This window comes from Manis pentadactyla, chromosome 7, assembly GCF_030020395.1.
Source record: "Manis pentadactyla isolate mManPen7 chromosome 7, mManPen7.hap1, whole genome shotgun sequence".
Lineage (NCBI taxonomy): Eukaryota > Metazoa > Chordata > Mammalia > Pholidota > Manidae > Manis > Manis pentadactyla.
Window position 1 is genome coordinate 24,114,484 of NC_080025.1, and position 21,677 is coordinate 24,136,160.

Genomic DNA, 21,677 nt, shown 5'->3' on the forward strand with positions numbered 1-21,677 from the left:
AGAAGGACCACCATGGATGTGGTACGCACATCAAGAAGAGATGCAAAGATCAGAAAAAGCATTATGACAGGATTGCAGGGAAGTTCAGGTAGTGCATGTGTTGACTTGAAGGACAACAGGATGAGAAATTCCTAACTCAAAGGATACTTTCTTGGGGTTTAAACAGTCCTAAGTAGTCCCTTAATCTGATCTCAGATTTTATTGTTTGATTTCCCTTTGTATTAGTTCTCTTAGGCTGTATAACAAATTACCACAAATTTGGCAGCATATTACAAGACCCATTTATTGTCTCACATGTTTTGTAGGTGAAAGTCTAGGCATGGCCTAACGGGTTACCTTATCAAGATCTCACAAGGCTGAGATCAAGGTGGTAGCTAGAAACACCTTCTCAGCTGGAGTTCAGAGCCCTTTTCCAAGCTTATTCTGGTTGAAAAAATTCATTTCCTTGTGGCTCTAAGCCTGAAGTCCCTATTTTCTTGCTAGATGCTGAACGAGGGTCATTCTCAGCATCCAGGGGCTGCCCTCAGGATCTAGTCATGCAGCCTCCTCTGTAAGTAGTTCATGACATCACTGTTTGCTTTCTTCCAGGCCAGCAGGAGAGATGCTTCCAGATAAGAGCTGCCTCTTCTCTCTCTAAAAGCCACCTGATTTGGTCAGGCCCACCCAAAAAAATCTTCATCAAGTCATGGTCAGCTGATTAGGGACTTTAGTGACACCTGCAGAATCCCTTCTGTCTTGTAACATATCATAACCATGGGAGTGATTCAATTAAGTACTCAGGCCTTAAGATTCTGTGAGTCTACATAAACTTATGAGCAACCACTCCAATCTGACCAATTTCTATGAGTTCATATTAGATATGATGGTCACACTGCTATGATGTACAGAAGTAACAAATCCTCATGGGGCGGCTCTAACAGAAGTGGGCAGAAGCCCTCCAACCTGTACCACTCCACAGGCTAGACTGGACCTCATCACTGACTCATGGCTGGCTCACATTTTACCAAAGCAATTTAATCCTGCAGCAATGCCAAAATATTTACTATGGAATCATACAACCTTAGGGCGCAAACTTTAAGATGATCAACATACAGTCAGTTCCCCTTGTAGTGCTTGTACTGACAGGTCGCTTCCCAGCCAGCCTCTTTGATCAGTCCATTCATCTTTGGTCAGCTCTATCAGAGGGTCATTCCATATACAGAAATGAAATCTGTCATTTGGCAGCTTCTTTCTACTCATTCTAGATCTGTCCCTGAGAGTCAAAAAAAAAAAAAGAGTCTAATTCTGCTCTCACCTGACATCTCCTTAGATATAGGGAGCTAATGATTGTGACTCCCCTGAGCAGAGGAGGCTGTTGTAAATCTCCAAAGCATGATTTACTAGGCTACTCCAGAAGTTATTTACTATTTTAGAAGAGAGGGGAACTTGCCAATATATTTTACAGAATCCATCACAACAGGCAAGCATTTTGTGCATGTGTGTTAACACAGATTTTCTTAAAAAATAGAAGTGTTGATCAGTAGTGCTTCCGCTTGGATCTGATCATGCTCTCCTGATGTTGTTCACAGAATGAGAGAGAAACCATCACTTTCTTTGCACAAGAGGACAGCACTTTCCCTGCACAGACTGGCCCCAAAGCCTTCAAAATTCCCTACTCCATCAGACAGCGGATTTGTGCTACATTTGATACCCCCAATGCCAAAGGCAAGGACTGGCAGATGTTAGCGCAGAAGAACAGCATCAACAGGTAACTGGGGGCAACTTCTGAAAGATTTTGCTAAGAGAGCTGTGAAAAGTAACATGGGTTGGGTCTGTCCGCGTGGTTCCAGGCCCTGATCTCTTTATGGATTCCTCTGGCCATACTTCATGAGAGGCCTGGTTAGTGGGGAAAAAAGAATGTGACATTGCATGTGGCTTTTCTACCACCCCATTGTGCCACCCCATTTGGGGACATTATGGACAAAGGCCTACTTTGGTCCTGTCCCATGTCCAGGTTTGCTGACGGGGCCACTCACGAGGGTTTAGGCCACATCATCTCGGTGCTAGTGAGTGATCCCAGCACAGTCTTGAGCCAGTGACACCAAAACAGAGAAGCGAGTTTATCATACCTCCTAAACACCATCAGGTAACCTTGAGCTTAATTTAACCCTTCATGGATGGGCACATGGTCAGTCTGCAAAAGTAGGTGCCTCCATATAAAAAAGGCAGTTTGAGGATATAACTCTCAGGTCTGAAGGCAGAGGGCATTGAATGAGCGAAAGGTTACTCAGGCACCATGAGTAAGTGTGCTGCTTAAACTGACCACTCGGACTGTGCTAACCCCATAGTTAAGTTGAGATTAGGACAGAGATTCATAAGGGGCATATTACTTTAGATGAGAAAAGGCAGAGCAGCACTGATGGCAGGCAAACTTGGCTTAGCCTGAGGGATAGCTCACAGGGAACAGGCATTCACAAATCATCTCTCTCTCCCCCTAACTCACTCCGCATGCCCCAGAATGAATAGAAAAGAGAACAGGTTTTGCCAGAATCATTTTATCCCCCTGTTCTTTGGTCCAATTTTTTTTCTTTTGAGGCGGAGTCTTATTTTCTTATTGTTTTGGCTCGCTCTGTCATTTCCATTTTCTGTTCTTTATCATCCTACCTGCCTCTTTCTTCTCAGAAAGGGAGGTGGATGTCTGCCAAGAAAGGATAGAACGCCTCTCCCAGTTTCAAAAGGGATCCAGAATCCATGAACGAAGGGCCCAACTGGAAAGCAGGCAGGCTCAGAGAGGAAAATCAAGAAAGGAGCTGGAAAAGAAAATGGAATTTAAAGAGAGAGGCAGGCCCACAGAGAGTGAACTCCTTGGAAAGGCATAGATTGAAAATGAAAGAATACAAAAATACAGGTGCATACAGGAAATTTAAGTTGAATATTTCCCAACACCTTTGATGAAGGATGAGGTGTCTTATGTATAACCTGTGAAGACAATGACCAGGTTCACTTTCTGATTAACATGGGGGTCAAAATGAAAAACTAGCCCAGAGAACAGAATTCTGTAAAAAAAATAAACAAGATCGACCACCGTCTCAAGGCTCTGCAAGATCATCCCTGGGGTCTCCACATCTTTCACCATCCCTTTATTTCTCTTTCCACAGATACAATTCATAGAATTAGAAGTACATTAACTCTGTAATCCATTCTGGATGTAAGAGTTTGGCTTTTAATCCACCATTTGCAAGAAAATAATTGCCACAAAATATGCATGTACCCGTGGACGCTGTCATTACTCTCTGTGAGTGAGCGTGCGCACATACCTGCCTTTTTCCACTTCATTCTCCACTTATGGTCCACACATGAGAATTACACTTTGTGCCTCCAAAGCCATCAGTTTCGGACCTTGCACATTTCAGACCGGGAGATTAAGGTCAACCACGTTCGGTGTCTGGGCTCTAATGGGCAGTAAGTGGCTACAGAGGAGCAGACTGTCCTCTTTTAGTGTTGTAGGGTCCAGAGCCCTAAAACCTGAGCTCTTGGTGTGCCTGGCGCTTGTTCGCTTTTGCTTTTTCCTCAGACCCCTTTTTCCAGGAAAGCCTAAATTTCCTTGATATGAGAAATTCAAATGGAAAGTTTCTAATAGTGCCCAGAAAATGTCAACTTTCAGTAAGAGTTACTCTTTGAAATTTTCATAATTACCAGCAAATCAGAATAGCATGAATCCACATAATCTACTTCTATCTTTTAATCTTATTTCTTAATATATTCAACTTCAGTGAACGGCATTTCCTACCTTCCTCTTCATTCTCTAGCTTAACTCTCCAAAAGTGGAATAACTATGGAGTGAAAATGATTTATTAAACAAGAGATCAGCAAACTTTTTGCTGTTATAGAATCAGAGCGTAAATAGGTTAGGCCAAATGGGATCTGTTGCAGCCACTCAGCAACTATTTAGCTCTGCTTCTGTAGTTTGAATCAGCCGGGGAAACAGAACTAAAAGGTATGGCTGTGTTCCAGCCAACTCCACAGAAACAGGCAACCACCTGTATTTATTTGCCTTGGCCTCTGTAATTTGTTGACCCCCAATTTCAATGACTCTGCCCTCATTTAGTAAAATGTCCATAGGATCTTACTGCTTCAGTCACGGTAGCACCTGGAGATGAAGCTTTTCAGCCCACTCTGCATCCGAGCCTCCTGGGGGCAGGGGTGCAGAATAGGGTCCTTTTCTGCAGCCTGGTGTGGTTCAGCAGATATGGCCACCGAGACATTTAGAGAAGCAGAACAGGACAAAGACAGCTGGAAACCGCTCGCCCCATGTTAGCCGATTCTCATTTTGCAAGAACTGTCACGTACCTTTTGTGTCATCACTACTGTAACAAAAATATGTCTTCTCCTACATGGGAAGAAACGTGTGGCAGAGATGAAGGGGTACTTTCAGATGTAGTTTTTCACAACTTCCTGTCGTGTAATCCCAAGTTACCAGTCTTGATCTCTCATGGTTACAAATAGCATAGAATTCATCACTAGTGTGTTAAAACACAGAAATCCACAGTTGTCAATATGCCAATATTATTGAGGACGAGAGCCATTCCATCGCTGGAGATTTTTTCAGCTCTGGGGAAAAATGGTCACAGAGGCCACGGTCAGTCTTTCTGTTAGAGAATTCATTTATCTACCTTGGTCTTAGGACAGCACTTTTACCTGACTCCTAAGGGACTTGTCAAAGGGAGTGGCGGGAAAAATTTGCTTTTATTTTATTGCCAGTAAAAATATTCTCTTGCCCTCCATTTGGTATATGCAAATGTCACTGATAATGATCTACTTTTTTGCCAAACAAATTTCTACTTAGGTCTGAATAGGAGAGAAAGGCAAGCAGCAGAAAGCTAAAGGCTTAGCCATCGGTGAGAATGTGAGAACTGCCAGCAGTGTCTGCTAGAAGGTGGCCACACAGGTGGCCTGGCACCTTGATCGCGCTAAATAAGCTACACAGCCTAGCAAAGAATGTCGCAGATAAGACTTGCAATTTTAGATTCTGTGAGCAAACTCTATTTCTCAGAGTCCATACTTCCTATACTTCAGAGCTGAGATTGCACATTTATTCTCTAAGTTCAGCTGCAATAACTCTCCACTTCATGCTCTTGACAACATGTGATTGGTAGGTGGGTAGGGCTGAGAATAAAGAATTGATTGTGTAGAAGTAGACAGCAAAGACCATTGCTGAGGACTAAAGAAGTTAAATAATATAGGAAACTACCTGCTTCAGCTACAAGTATCCCCCCTTGTCTAAACTTCTATCGCACTTTACATTTGTATGAGACTTTTTACTTTGTTAATTGCAGTTAAACAGACTTCGTACTGTCTACTGAGGCGAATTCAATGTTTTTTTTCTTGAATGGGGCATGAACTTTTTCAGTCTATAGTATACTTGACCTTAAAAACTTGTCTCTTAATAAACAGAATTGATAAGAATAAGCATCAAGAGATTTCAAAAGTGGGTCTCAAAAGAAAACAGGTCACAAAACTGACAGTATGGAGGATTCTTGGCTTCCTCTCAGGTCTTAACACAGTACCTGAAATTCTATTAGATCTTTCTTCCTTAAGGCCTGACAATTTTCATATTCCAGAAACCCTTGTGAAAACATAGCCAGCTTGATCAAGTTGCTATGGGAACAGATGCTGGGTAAAGTGCTCAGATACAGGAGGAAGGGTAGAGGGGAAGCAGCCAAAATGGAACAAAGGATTTCAAGGTGGAAAGTAACAGAGAGATTACACCTTATCAACAGTTTTTCGTCATAGTATGCTTGTTTGAAAATTGGTCAACACTGCCAGAGAAACACAGTTCTCGTTGGTCAGCTGGTTATGTTAATATTCACAGTGATTTGTGGAAATCATGAGCAAATGAAATTCCTCCACCCTCGTGGCTGATACGCAGGGCTGTAGCAACTTGTTTTTTTCCCACCAGCTCTTTTAACAGGACCTCTAATGAGAAACAGAACTTCCTCACATGAGGTCATATCCTTTCATTCCCTTGTCCACTCTCTTAATTGGATGCATACAAACGGTGAAGCGCCCGGAGGGCAGTGGGAGAGGACAGAGGAAGGTTGCAAGGCAGCTCATTAATCTACCTCAGAGTAACTGCTGAGAATTCACTAGAAGTGGGACAGTCCCAGTGCCAGCTTTCTTTTGGGGTGGAGGGGAAAGAAGGGAGGGGGAAAGAAAGGGGAAAAGGTGACAACAGAATACACACAGAAGGCCTGCTTCACAGGCAGACCATGGGGATGGTCACCAGCGACCACTGAAAATCGCTATGTTCCTGCCTGTGTTTGGTGATTTACTGTGATTACACCAAACTAGGGCCTCTTAGTTCTGCAGGCTAGAGGCAAATAAACACATCGTAACCTTTAAACAATAAAAATGGATGTGAAGCTGCTATTTCATGACTCTTCAAAGGAGAATTCGGAGGAGGATAGCGTTACACAGGTCCTTGGGGGCGAACCATGAGGAGCCCAAGTCAGAGCTCCTGGTTCTGGCCCGGAGGGCGTACAAGCGGAGTCTGGAACCTGAAGTGCCCTTAGAGCGCAGCCAGGTGAGGGGCGTCTGCGTTTCCCTCCACTGAAGTCAATGACTCATGACACCGCCTGCTAGTATGAAGCTGTCAGACAGCCCGGGACAGGGTCAGCCGTGAACACACCGTGTCTGGTTTCAGAGGAGCAGGTGTCCATCCTAAAGGCAACACGAGAAAAAGCTCTTTATGTTCCATCCCTTCTAGGCAAGGGGTGAGTCTGAGCCGATCTTTGAAGGAATAGGTTTTCCTCCTTTATGCTGACACAGTTTTCAGAAGAGATGGGAGGTCACGGCAAGGCCCCTTTATAGCCTGGATCCCTTCCGCACAGTGTCGAGCTGACGTGGTAGTTTTTGTTGCCTGTAATTTCCAAAGTGAGAAATGGTCACAGATCCACCCCAGCAGGCATGACGCTGGGGAACCAGACGCAGGGTCTGCAACGGGCCTTGCTTGTTTGGTACCTCACATGTGGTCCTGAAAGCTGCCGGGCTTTACGATATCTTCCAACTTAGGAAGAATCCCTGCCATTCCCCTGCCACAACCAGGTAACAGAGTGGACGGAGGGAAAAACTATGAGGCGAACGTCACTGCCAAATTCAGCGGCCCGAGGGAGTGGATGCAGTCTTCGGAGGAGACCGAGTGGAGCCCAGCGTGTGCTCAGTTGCCTGCATCCTTTCCCCCGGGTTCTCCGTGCCCGCTTCCTTCCACCTGAGGGCACAGGGGCAGCAGCCAGAGCTGCACCACACTGTGCGCCTTCTGCCTGTTCTTTAGAAAATCAAACAGTGACTCGCTTTACCCTGAAAGCTGCTCTGCTGTTTGTTGAGAACCCAGTGAGGTTGAAGTTTGGGGATGCAGCTTGGAGAATGGACCAAACTCTATGGGGTGTCCTGCTACTGCTGCTCACTATAAATGGCTTTCCTCTTCTATTTGCGTTTAAAGAACCATATGGAGGGCTGGTTTGGGTCACATAAGATGCTTTCATTAAATGAGACAATTAGAATGATCACAAGGTATTAATATTTTTTCATTATGACTGTTTCAGTTCCCCATTTGGTACTACACAGCAGATATGCTCTGTTCCTGTCATGATGTTTCCCAATTTATTACAGGCAACTTAACTTGGTTTTTACTTTTTATACTGCCATCCTGCTTTTTAGTGGCTAAAAATTTTTTTAAAAGTTGATGTAGATGTAAATGACAACTGTTGGTAGACTAGAGGCTTGATGCCCTCCTGTTATAGGGGCAAATGCTGCCTTCTACTTGAAAGTGGGTGAAATCCTAAATTCTGAATGAAATTATGACCTTTACCCTATGAAGGGTCCTCTGTTGCCCAAGATGTTAGGCTGTAGCTCAAGAGCTGTTGGTCCGCTACTTTATGCTGCTGGAAAATTCATTCTCACAATTAGTTCCAAGAAGGGCTTACAGCTTACAGACAGGTCAGTCAGGCCTTTGGTAGCATGGTTCTGAGTAACTAAAAAGTTTCTTATTTGGAGTTCAGAGTGAAAGAGAGGCCCCACATACACACACACACACACCCCCAGCCCTGACAGACCTAAGAGCAGGGCCAGCACTCCAGCTGTGGGCGCAGTTCGCCCGTGGTAGCTCTTCGGTGCAATCCCAGGGCCCTTAGGAGCCTCAGACCTGTGCCTGCCGCCATTACTGCCCTCTCATCTCTGCTACCTGCAGGAGGGTTTAGACTGTACTATTCCCTAGGACATCTGTACTTGCATGCTGCTTTCAAGTACCAAACAAAGGGTGGGTATTTCTAAATTTACACTGAGTGGGCACTAGCCACGTTTCCTTCTCAAAAACTTTGCCCAGTGTTGCAACAGTATATAAAGATGTTATATGGCAAAATCTCATCACTGTCCCTCAATTCTCCCCGCCTCTTTGTACCCCAAGAAAAGAGAACAGAAGGCACAGTGATTGTTTGCAGAAATCCTCAGATGAAATCAAACTTCCATCATTAGTTTAACATAGTCATTAATTTGAAGATGTATTATGAAAACAGATCCTATGTAACAGTTCAGTTTTGACCCACATGCAGCACCATTATCAGCTGGCCTGTGTCTAGCTAGTGAAGTTGGGAAGGTAAAGATTCATGTACCCAATTCTGTCCTGCCATCTGCATAAAGCATGGGATTTTAATTGGGGACAGGGACAGGGAAGTCTCAGAAAGATTAAATTAATCATGGTAATGAAACAAACCCCTCCTGGAATGCAGGTGAAGAGAAAGCATGTACTCTCAACAAAAGAAAATTAAGTTCAATAAACCATTACTACTCACTGAACTTGCATGGAAAAATGTACTCAGCTGTCTTAGCATTTTTTTTTTTTAAAGAGTTTATCTGTATTCTTTCAGGGAGAGTTCCAAAGGAAAAGATTAAGTCATTTGAGTCTGTGGGGTTTAGGGCAAATGAATTGATCTGATAACATAAAAGGATTCTAAAGTAGATTCCTACAATATAGAGAACAGATAATCTCATCTGCATCATTCACACCCAGAAAAATACATCTTATTTTTCAAAATTACCTCTGTGGTTCAGAATTTAAAAACACTATGACCAAAAGTTTCCCCAAGTTCAGGGCATAAAATGTTGCAGTCTGAAGCAACTACAACCAGCATAATAAACATTCACATCTTTATATGTTTTTTGAAAGAGAAAGAAAAAAAATAAGCTGTATTTTGATGCATCTACCTGGATTTCAGGACTACTGCTTTTGCTAAATGTTCTGATTTCCTTTCCAAAGAGACAAAATCAAAGTCACTCAGGAAATTGCTTAAAATCAACTATTGCTTTTAATTATGTATTTTAGTAGTTACAATATACCCTGAACTGTATGTGCACCTGTCTGGTGTCCAAATGCACCAGCATTATTAGGAAGAGAAATGGGTCCCAGGGGTTGGGATCGGAATAATTTCTGTTTATGATCAAGGGGCAGCATGGAGATAACCAAATGGTATACCAATTCTCAAAAAATCATAATACATTTGTATACATGTAAGCAGTAAAATAATTCACCTGTCTTTGAGGAGTAGCTTACTGCAGTAGAATTTTACCTTCTTGTATATATTAATTATTCTGTAGACAGGTAAATGTAGTTTAATAAGGTGTCTGTTTATCTTAATGCTGATTGAATCATTTTCAGTAAGGCTAATATGCCCTTTTATGTATCTACTAATTAAGTGGAATTCGAGATTTGTGATATGCTGAGTGTGCCTGTATAAATTCAGAGAATAAATCTGAAACATGCTTTGGAGAGCACATTTCACTCGTTCCAGTATGTTCAGAGGCCTGTGCCAAGTGAGAGTTATATTTCTGCCTCTTTGATCACTTAGCTTCCTTTAGCCCTGGGTGCCTATTCTACAAATCAGGACATTTGCAGGACTTTTCAGACCCGAGTGGCTGGCAAGTCATTCTGCAGCCTCCAGGCAGGTGTACTTATAAGACCCCACCCCCGCCCCCACGGATTCATGAATATGTTTGATATTGTGCTGGGACAAAGACTCATCACAACCTCCAGAGCATATTCTGTGTGCCTGTCCTACAGTTTTATTAGTGCATTGTTATGCCCAGGCCTTCCTGTCTTGTTTTGGAAGGTCAAAGATCCCTGAATGCAAACTGAGGATAAAGCTCTGGGGCTGGAGGCAGGATCAATGGCTTGGGATTCAGCTGCTTTGGCCCTCTGTGTGCTTGTTTTCAAATGCAGCACAGAAAGTTCAGTTTAATCTTCCCTCGAAGAGCTGCCATCTCTGGAAATCTAGTCTGAGTCGTAAGACAACATGGACAGGGATCAGCACTGTGGCCTACAGGCCAACTCTGGTCCACCACCTGCTTTTCTGTAGCCCAGGAGCTGGAACGGTTTTAGAATTCTAAGTGGTCAGGAGGAAAAAAAATCCAAAGAAGAGTGACATGTGGAAACTATAGTATATTCAAGTTACGGTGTATCCAAATAAAGTTTTATTGAAACACAGCCACGCTCATTTATTTAGGTTTTGTCTATGGCTACTTCCACACTACCAGGGCAGAGTCGAGGAGCTCCTTTAGAGACCATTTGTGACCCCTAAAGTAAAAAATATGTACTCTGGTCTCACAGAAATAATTTGTCAAACCCTGGTATAGAATTAAGTATAACTTTCGGGTTAATAAAATCACAGGGATTCTAGCCACTCCCAGGACACTGGTTCATTGTTCAAGAGCAAATACAAAATATAAATCCTAAGGAGAATCATGAGAAATCTGCTTTTATTGTTGTGCTTGCTGTTCATGCTTTTCTTTTTTAAGCAACATTGGACAGCATAAAGAATTATTTACCCATGCCAGAGACAAGTGTTACATCCATGATCGTTTTTCCGCTGAAGGACACTTAAGGGTTTGTTGCCCAGCTCACCCACCAGCATCCGCTCAGACCTAGTCTCTCAGTTCCCTTTTCTCAGCTCCCCCTGCAGGGTGTTCTGCCTGAATGCTCACTGGGGTATGACAATTTATTTATAGACCTGGAGATAGAGCAACTTTTTCTACAAAGATCTGCACATGCCCAGGAAAGAGTGGCAATATTCAAAACAAAGTTCTTAAAATTTAAGAGCAGCTAGGGTCCTTCAGCTGCCCAAGCAAGGTTTGCTTTGCCATTTCTGTTAGAGTAGAAATAACTGTTTCATTCCAGGGCCAGGGGGGTTGAAGAACAGAAGGAAGGAAGGAAAGATTAAGAAACTAGAGAGGACATTCTTAAGATGACCATCTCCCCTTGTCAAGTAAAGATCCAGAAGTGGTGGGGAAGATCAGCTTTCTATTGTATTTATGCTGACAGCCATGATATTTATGATGTTTGGCAACCAACTAGCTTTAGGCAGTCCCGTTAGACCTTGGACTAAAATAGAACTTTATTCACTCAGAACTACTGTGTGTGCATGTGTGGTGCCTGTAAATGGTGATGTGCCCTTAAAAGTGTGTCTTCTCTTCCAAGTGCTCTTAGCTACATGAGACCACTTTGTCATTATTTGCTGAGTGTGGTGATGAACGTAGTGCCATCCTCAAAATTGGCACTTCTTGGTTGACTCTGGAAAATCTTTTCAACTCATCAGAATTTTACCAGAGGTGACATTTCTCTCCCCAGTGTATGTCACCTATGAAAAACTGTGACCTTTAATCTTTTGTTGCCGTCTTAGTCTTCAGCCTAGTGAAGTTATTGTCTAAAAGGTTACCATTTGTTTTCACCAAAGATCTCCTATCATCTGAAAAAAGCTCACAGCAATCAATTACTCGGAGGGTGGATACTGAATAAGCACCCGTCAAGAGTATTATGGTAAGCGCTGCTGTGGAATCAGAAAATTATTAGCTAGGACCCTTTCCCTTCTGGTGCCTGTAATCACACTGGGAAGGCAAAACTCACACACATGAAATACATAAGCTTGCTTTACTCACATGAAAATTTAAGCACAAGCATAGAATGAGTTCAGAGAAGAAATAAATCATTTTCAGCAAAGAGGAGACAGGGATTGAACCAGGCATTGTAGGAGTGTAGGATCTTGATAAATAGAGGATAAAGAGGAAGTGAGCATTCCTAGGGGACAGACTAGATTGAATGAAAGCAAGAAGTGAAGTGTTGCCTAAACCGGCATTAAAGGCTCAAAGGGCAAACGAAGACAGAGTGAAATATACGGCACATGGCTAGGTGGAGGCCAGACCGAAGCAGGCACTGAGAACAGGAGAGTAACACCTGGTGACTGAAGAAATCCAATGCAAGGTGTTTTAGAGAGTCTGGAAGCACAAAGAGCTAAAAGACCTTTGCTGTGTAGTTCAGGCCATAAAACGGTTGAGCATAAATTAAATACAGGCAGTATGAATGAAGGGAAGGGATGGAGCCGATGAGTACGTCAGAAAGAAAGAAACAACATACAGAGAAGAGTCAAAATAAATATCCTAGTGTGAGAGGTTAGGACAGTTCTAATTACTGGGTTACTTGTTTCAGCTGGAAGGGAGGCCAGTTTGGAAGCACGGAGACCGCATGCACTTCTGACGCACTGAGTTTGAGGAGGTAGAGAGAGATTTGACTGCAGCAATCCAAAGGCCACTTGGCGATCTGTAACTAGCTCACATGAACCCACATGAGTGGAGCGGCAGAGTTAGACACTGACCACTCCCTTTAGGACATGAGCCCACAGAGGAAAAACAGAAGAAATCAGAGATAAAACCCTGACAGCCCTACATTTACCAAGGGAGAGATAGAAAGGGGTCAGATATTTTGAAGAAGAATTGGAATGATACATCATACATAAGCTCATGAAGAACTTTTCAAGGGGCTGATCAGGAGGGAAATGCACGTGCGCACGCTCACACACACACGCATGCAGGCACGCATGCACAAATCCGCCTCAAGGTAGGTGAGTCTTTGGAGGACAGGAAGGTCTCAGGGGTACAAAGTCCAGTTTCCGTTCAGTGTTAGAATGCAAACCAGGCTGCCCGCAGACCTGCCCTGGAGGCCCTTTCTACTTCCATTATAACAATATCCCTTACAATTCATTATTAATTCCCTTACAGTGACTTTTATTTGTTCCTTTATTTCTATTTTCATTTTCTGTTTTGTTATTTTTATTTCAACTCTATCTAGGAATTTATCTTATTTTGCTACACAAAGTAGCCCATCTGCCGTCATTTTGAACCTGTGGGAAGCCCGCCATCAGCAGGACGGTGACCTCGACTCCCTGGCCTGTGCCCTTGAGGAGATCGGGAGGACGCACACGAAACTCTCAGACATTGCAGAGTCCCAACTTGACGAGGCCGACTTCAGCTACAGCAGGAAAAATGGACTCTAGTCCACTGTCACTCGTGAGAGTGACGGCCCCCTTCGGGACATGGTTTCCCATGGGCAAGCGGCCGCTTCCCGCCCAGTGGCGTTTGGGGAATTCAGCCTTCATTTATAATCAGTGAGAATTCCTGGTTGAAGACACTGAATTGTCTGTAGGTCTAATACGTTAACAGGGCCAAGTACAAGCCCTCTTAAATATAAGGGGGCTCTCCTGTCTTAGCTGAATCCACACTTGGGTTGACACTTGACGAACTTCTCAGACCTGGAGCGGCAAAGATGAAAGTGAGGGCAGATCTAGGTGGAAGCAACCGTGGGAAAGGGCCCCTGGAAGGCTGGGAAGGCAGAGATGGAGTAAGCGCACGTGTCGAAACAGGTTTTTAACGATGTGCCCCAAAGGGCCAGCTGATGCTGGTACCAGACTGTCAGAGCTTTCTATCCACTGGCATCTGTGATGTCTGAGAAGCGGGGCTGCCAACCCTCTTATATGACTTCAGCGATGTCAAGGAAGGCATTTAGGGTTAGAAGCTGCGTGCACCACACCAGCACCCATTCCCTGTTTATTCTAGCCACTTAGTGGAGACAAGGCTGATAGGTAAGACAGACCACAAACTAGTTCTTGGGGTAACCCCACCTTCATTTTTTCCCAGAGACAAATCTATGCCCCATTCTTTAGAGTAGAGGACAGGTTGCAAAGAGCATAATTAGACTTTCCAACACGGAAACATATTTCTTCAAACTCAGTGAAGTAGAGCCACCCCTGTTCCCGGCTAAGCCAGTCAGATTGCAGAGTGCTCTCAGAACACAGCTGATGCCATGCGTCCGGAGACAAAGGTCAAATCCAGTCCGAGGAAACATGGACTCAGATGCCACAGGCCTCAAATAAGAGGAAATTCTAGGATGGGCGTGTTGATCCAGTTCCCAGAGTTGTGGTTATACGGGCCATGGGTCTCCACTGTCAGGTCAGGTTCTTGAAATGTTCTAGCCTGCCGGTACTGTTATCACAAAATCTCTTCGGAGGGCTATAGGCCATCCTCCTTTTGCCTCGTGAGAAACTAGCAGAGAGTCTTTGCTGTGAATGATACCCATATAGACCTGAGGAATATACCTCTCCCAGTGTCCCAGAAGCCACATGCACCATTCAGGAATCCCTCAAGCCCTGACTCTCAATCTCACCAAGTACGCTTTCTCTACAGGGCCATTAACAAATGGCTGTTGTTTTATGATTCTTTTTTAAAGTAAGAGGCAGTGAAATAGAGAACTGAAATCCACAGATAATTTATGACCCCCACTTTAACACTTTTACTCCCTCTTTTATCCTACAAAATCATGTGACAAGATGTCCTGGTACACCAGGGATGATCAGGTCTGCTCCCGCCCGCCCTCTGGTGGCCGTGTCAATTAGCTGCCCACAGTCCGGACACCCGAAATCAATGACATTAACCACGAGGCTGATTAGCTACCTAGGAGCTACGTTAGAACAAAAGTAAAAATAGTCGGGAAATGGAGAAAATGGGGAGTCTTGGCCATGGGAATACGATCAATTTTTTTTAAGCATTTTTGTAAATCCCACGTTAAAAAAAATGTGAATCCCCACCTAAGTGAAAATGACCTAAAGATAAGTTGAATTTATGGTACCGTGGGTAAGGCACAGAAGAACACTTGAATGTGCATGACAATGACCTAAAGATAGGTTGAATTTATGGTATCGTGGGTAAGGCACAGAAGAACACTTGAATGTGCTCGCCATTTTCTCTAATGGTACGTATGGCCCCCTGTATTTGATAGAAGGCTTTGCTGCATGAAATTCAAAAGCGTCTTGCTTTTCTCAGGAACCAAAGGCATATATTACATAGAGAACAAATCCTCTTAGAACCATCAGGCATATTTTCAGAACACCATATCTAGGTCAGAAAGACACCCGTTTGCTGGTGAGCTCTCTTCCTTCCAGAGAGCAACAGAGACAAAGCATGAAAGTCTAAAACGTTTGACATCCCTGATAGAATTTCTTAAAGAAAAAGAAGTGGAAGTAGATGGTCAATCACCCAAAATAAACAGTTGATTGGCACAGGTGGTATGCAGAAAGAATCTGCATTCACTGTTGAACAATAACTTGTAGAAAACACATTATAGAGCTTTTGTTAGTATCCATCTGGGAGGACTTTTGTTTTTAAAACCTTCCTACCTTTTCACTCTTCCGTATGGGCCTTAGAATTGTTATATATTATTCTGTGAATCCACACAGATCCTTTTTAGATTTTTTATAATGTCTTTTATATTTTAAAACAGATGGAAAATTATGCTTTCCCTTAAATATATCTAGATTATTTTAAGATTAGAGGTGATTATCGATCCTTGAATGTCTGGAATTTCCTCTGGTGGATTTTTGTTTTCTTTGGGATGGAGTTTTATAAATGCACTCAATCATATCATACTGTGTTTCCAAGGAAACTAATTAATATGATTCACCTTTGATTTCAGCCCAAGGTTCAAATCCACCTTTCGGTTCCTTTCATTCCCTCTTTACATTTCTCTCTTATTTCTGCTTGCATTCCACAGACATGTATAAAATTCTGTGTCCACTGCATGTCAGGAATGGGCAGTATCTTACAAAAGAATTCCAAAGAGAACCCAGGTTTGTGAGATTTATAGGCCAAGGAGCAAGTGTGTGTGGCAGGGGGGCATGTGAAATTGCATATCACATAGACTTAGCTGATACTTGAGCTTCCTAAGGTCACTTACTGGTACCTAAGCCCTTGTTCCCATCACACACAAATGCCCCTCTTGAAAGAGATTCAGTCTGCCATCCAAGTGTTTAGAAGACTAGAAGTCTTGTTGTCCTAGTGCAAAATGAACCAAGAAATTAAAAGTGGCCTTTAATACTTGGTAGGTCAATTATGATATTTACAAAATATCCCACTGAATGCAAGACCTTTTCAGTCCTCAAAGGCATTTAAGTCTAATAGTCATGCTTTAACATTATGCCACCAAAATGGTGCACTTCACAGCTTTCTCAGACTGCAGCATCATAAAGTTAATTTACAGTTTTTACAACATTGCCTGTGCAGTCTTACTGGTTTCCATTAAAATCCTTTAGGCCAAAAGGAAGCTCACTCCATGGATTTAAATGCAAACTTCATTTACCAGGGCAGAAAGTCTCATAAAACTCAGATGTACTCCCACAAAAATTTTATTGGCCTTTTTTGTAAGAGACGAATAGGAATCGACACAGTTCTCTTTAAAGAGGGGAACTTTCCTTTTTTTATTATTATTTTTGTCTCCAGCTGCAGGTGTTATCCCTTGCCATGGTCCCTGTATTTTTCTTTCAATTGACTCTGGGAGGGGATGCTAACTCAGATCACTAAATAGGGTTCCTTTTGGATTAAAAGTTCTGGATTTATTGCAGCTATTTTCCTTGAAAGAAATTCTCAACATCAGGATTGATAAGCAAAGGTAGAATATTAAAATGGTATACAGATCTTCCTCAACTTACAGTAGGGTTACATCTTGATAAACTCGTAAATTGAAAAATATTGTAAGTTGAAATGTATTTCATACAGCTAACCTACAGAACATCCATTATATCTCAGCCCAGCCTACCTTAAACATGCTCAGAACACTTACAATTGCCTACACTTGAGCAAGATCATCTAGCACAAAGCTTATTTTATAATAGAGTATTGAGTATCTCCCGTAAGCTTTACTGAAAGTGAAAAACAGTGGTTCTGTGGATACAGAATGGCTATTTCCCTCGTGATCACAAGGCCGACTGGAGCTGCGGTTGGTTGCCATCACAAGAGACAAGCCTACCACATCTCCCCAGCCCAGGAAAAGATAGAAACTCAAAATTGGAAGTATGGTTTCTTCTAAATGCATATCACTGTTGCCCCATCATTAAGTTGAAATATTGTTAAGTCGAGCCGTCGAAAGTCAGGGACCACCTGTAATTGGTTTTTGGTAGTATTCTCTGCTTGCCAAACTTCTGGCAGATTTACCTGTGAATTTCAAAATGTTATACAAGTGTTTGGTGTGCTTTTGTTTTTCCCCTTTTTACCACTCTCTCCCAAGTTTCCTGGTCCCTCTGTAAAGGTGTTGAAGAACAAAACTGTCAGATACATTGAAAGGGACCTTCTCTCTGAGGTCTTTCTTCCAGATCTGTGAAGGTCACAGGAACCAGGAAGGAGCTGAGGAACAAGTCTGGCCCATTGTGTGGCCCATTTTCATTCATTTTCCTCATGAAACATTGCAAAGTTCTGAGTCCTTACTAACTCCCACTGACTGGACTAGAGGTGACAGCCACAGCAAGTGGGAGAACAAAACGTTGTCCTACAGATAGTGACAAAATTTTAGTAGCCCTTTGGTGTTAGTTGCCACAGCACCGTATTTGAAAAATCAATGCTTTAGCCAAAAGATGAATGGCCACCGTTTCTGCAGTTTCCACTGTTTTGTCTGCATAGAATTTTCCTGAGATACAAGCAAAAATGTATTTTGTCAAATGTCACAAAGTGAAAATGTTAACTGACTTTAGGCGTGTTGCATATTTTGTGTTTTTACTTTCCAAACTCTTTGAAAAGCTGCAGTTATAAAGCTGTTTGGCGGTATTGACAGCATGTGGTGTTTCTGCTAAAGCAATTCCAAGAGAGCCGGTGTCTAACACGGACTCCTCACATCCCCAAATGCAGGGTCAACGAGATCGAGATGGCAATTTGTATGCTGTATTTTTCTCAAGAGATAAAAGGGGATGGAAGTCAGACCTGGCCATTAGTCACTAGTGTGTAGTACTGTGATCTGAAGTAGGAAATTTAACTCACATAGAATAATTGTGGTTTTTGAAGCAACTACTTTGCTTTTTCCTTTTGTTGTGGAGATCATGGATTTGGAATGTCTTCATGAGGTGGGCCTAAGACAGTAACATTAAATGTCATGTCTTAGATCCCACCCTCCATCTGAACCCAAAGATAAAAAAGGCAGTAAGCTTCATGTTTAGGCCTAAGCTTAAAAAAAAGTCCTCCTCCCTCCCCTAATACTGATTTTGGCAGGGGGTACATCTTTTTTCCCCGAAATGTTACAGCCTTGAATTATAAAATATCCCTAAATTTGGTAATGTAATTCTTGCATGAGTAGAAATGTGTGTTAAATACTTTTACAAAAGGCATGATTACAATGAAAATGTCCTTTTGCCTCAAATTTTGCTAACCCCAGAAGTATTTCATTATTTCAAGCATTATATACATACAAATTCCCAAACTGGACAAATTCTACATGCCCTTAAAATCAGATAGATACTGTAGGTAGAGGTTTAACTGTGGCTCTGTTGAATCATGAAAAGTACAGATGGTATTTGAGGGAAGTTTGCAAAGCCAGAATATCATGCCTTCTGACCTCATCACTGACAGGCATTACAATCAGAAACAGGTCCAACAGCTCTGATTTCCCTCCGTTAGCTCCGACGCTGAAGGGAGTCACTCCTTACCAGGGGCCTTTGGCTAGGCTTCATCAGAGGCAACTTAAAAATTTCACCCAGAAACGCTCCAAGGCCTGAGATCGTGAGCCACTCCTGCTCCAAATTTCTCCAGAGGAAGGTGGGAAAAGTCAGTCTGGGGGAATTTTCCTGGTCAGGAAAACAATTTTCTCCTGTTCTGAACTGGAATAAAGATGGATTAAAAATGTCCCATTCTTGATGACTAATTCTAATTGGTACATGTAATAAAAAGTAAGGGTCACCCTAGGAATATTACAAATAGATGCAGTTAGAAAACAACTGGCTTATTCTCCTAACCCAAACCCAAAACTTAACGAATAATTGTTTACCTCCATTTCTGTATGGAAGAATTTTTAAACAGATTTTATATTGTCCTATTTAATTTGGGAAGGCATGTGGTGGGGGAGGGTGGCTCTTTCAAGCGATTCATATCTCAAACCCATACCACTCCCGACTTTTAATTGATGTGTTCAAAGCTGAAAAAAAACCACAGAAAACAAAAAGCGAACACTTCATTTGACATGAAGCTGAAGGAGTGACAAGCCAGAGGAGCGAGTTTAAATAAAGCATGGCCTTGGCTTCATACCACACTTTCTGTGCCTTGTATTATCAATGTAAATTCTGAATGTTGTACAGTAAATATTTGGGTGGACTTCTTAGAAAAGGCTGCGCCAGCTTCTTTTTTCAGCACATGTACATATCTATAAATATATATACATATATATTTGGTAATGCCAAACAGCTGTGTTATATTGTATTGAACAAAATGAACAGTTTGGATGTTTTATGTAGAGTTTGAAAAAAAAAAACTGGATGGTTACAGACTTTTCAAGATAAATGTACAGACACAAATTACCGCCTATCAGTTATTTATGAATAAAGAGTCTTTTATTGACATTTTAGGATACTGCATGAGTGGAACTTTGAAATCCCAATGAGGAACCCCTCTACAGACCTCCTGCCACATCCTGGCAGGGGCAGGGATGCCCTGCGCATCAAGGACGGTTTCTAAAGTCCTGGTGGCATATTGAACTCACTTGCTCTTTCTGGCCTCAAGAATGAGACACGACCAGGCTATGGGGAGCAAGAATGAGATGATCTATTCCTAACCCATCCCAACGCGTGCACGCACACACACACACACACACACCACCTGTCTTTGGAATATATCTGCATATACTCTGAGATAATCCTAGCCATACATACTATATAATTGGTTTACCATTCACCTTATTGCTCAAAATGCTTCTGTTTGTTTTCTTTAACAGACACTTGAACAGAAAAATGTCCTGCCTCTCCATGGGAAACTGTTAAGAAAATAAGTACGATATCGCACATTTCAATGTCTTGACTAATTAAATGTTTTACATGGTTTTTAAAATGCTAAAGTTAATTTAGTAACTACTTAGAGCTGGTCAGAGCCAGAGCCAGTTAAAACAGTGATCTACTCAAAGATAATTTAAAACCAACTACTTTAAATAGGAAACTGAAAGGTCAAAATTGGTTTAAACCAGTCTTCTCCAAATTCGGGGTTGTTTTTTTTTTTTGAAGCAAAATACCATATCCATAGAAATATAATAAGTTTTTGTTTTTCAAATTAAGTTTGGAAAGCTGTGGAATAAAGTAAACACCATTCCCTAGATTTCTGAAATCCTTCCTGTGTGTGCTGGAGCAAATGTATACGGATCTTTAAGGAGTAGGTGCAATGTTTCCTAAACTTATTTAGCCATGTAATTCTTTTTTGGGTCAACAATGGGACCATCGGATAGGTATGAAGAGCCACAAAGGTTCTGTGAGGGGTTCCAAGTCTTCTTTCTTACCATTTTAAGTTAGGCAACACTTTAAAGCTGATTAAAATATATTTAAGTCAGTGGTAGAATGAGAATTGGCTCTAAGTAACTAGGTAAATCAGTATGACTGGGCCCCAAGAATTTCAGAATTATGTGGTCAGAGCAAAGAAGCCCAATCTGAATTGGTCAAAACAGATTTTCACTACAACTCTGAGTAGCATAAAAATCCAGATGCAATTAGCTCATCCTGATGAAAACCTAACAGGTCAACAGGAACCTGCAATACACTGTTTTGCCTACTTAGGAGGTAGTTCTGACTGGCTTAAGCTGCTTTAGACCAACTTACATTTGTTCTGTGTAGCCAACATTTACTGGAATTTGACCAAACTTACTCTGATGAGAATTACTCATTCATTCAAAAAATACCCTGAATACTTTCATGGTGTTAGGCACTTCACATGGGTTCACCCACTTAATCCCCTAGCAACCATACTCAGTCAGTACTATTGTTATGAATTATGCTAATAAGCATTTTTAATCACTCAAACAAAGCTTCTGTCTGCAACCTTTTCCACATATTTATCACCTACTAACTCCTACTTCATGAGCAATAGTAGTATCTCACAGTTCCCATTTGGGGATTCACTTTTCTAAAGATAAATGACAGAGAAACTGGGCTCTACATCTGAAATTAATTTAGCCCACATAGTCTTCAACTTCTTTGTTCTCATCAACTCATTTATTTGTACTTTGAAAAATCATCACTAAACATATGATAAACCCATGGTAACCTTTTTCATTCTTGCCTGTAATTCTTGATTTAACCATGTTCCTCTATAACAGTCCTAAAAATGCACCCTGAAAACTGATGGGAATGTGGCAAAAATATTTTGTTCAACCTCATAAAGACTATTTTAGAAGGCAAAGGCATTATCACAAACAATTTTATGATTTGTATGAAATAACTTTGCTCTGAGCTAGAGAAAAATTAAATGTATCCTTCCTTTCAAAGAGATGGGTGTCGGGCGCCCAGCCATGGATGAGATGCAGTGCAGTTAAATAG

General features: G+C 42.0%; 1 protein-coding gene across 10 annotated transcripts in view; it reads left to right on the forward strand.

Moving 5' to 3' along the window:
* The window catches only part of UNC5D (unc-5 netrin receptor D), a 582,780-nt gene that overhangs the window by 545,765 nt on the left and 15,338 nt on the right, over positions 1-21,677 (forward strand). For 9 of the 10 annotated variants that reach the window (XM_036894357.2, XM_036894359.2, XM_036894358.2 and 6 more), the window contains 2 exons: positions 1,569-1,747; positions 13,148-13,352. In XM_036894357.2, coding sequence (XP_036750252.1) covers positions 1,569-1,747; positions 13,148-13,352 — 384 coding nt within the window. Of the gene's footprint in view, positions 1-1,568; positions 1,748-13,147; positions 13,353-21,677 lie in introns of those variants that run through there. The other variant, XM_036894362.2, reaches the window with a different exon arrangement.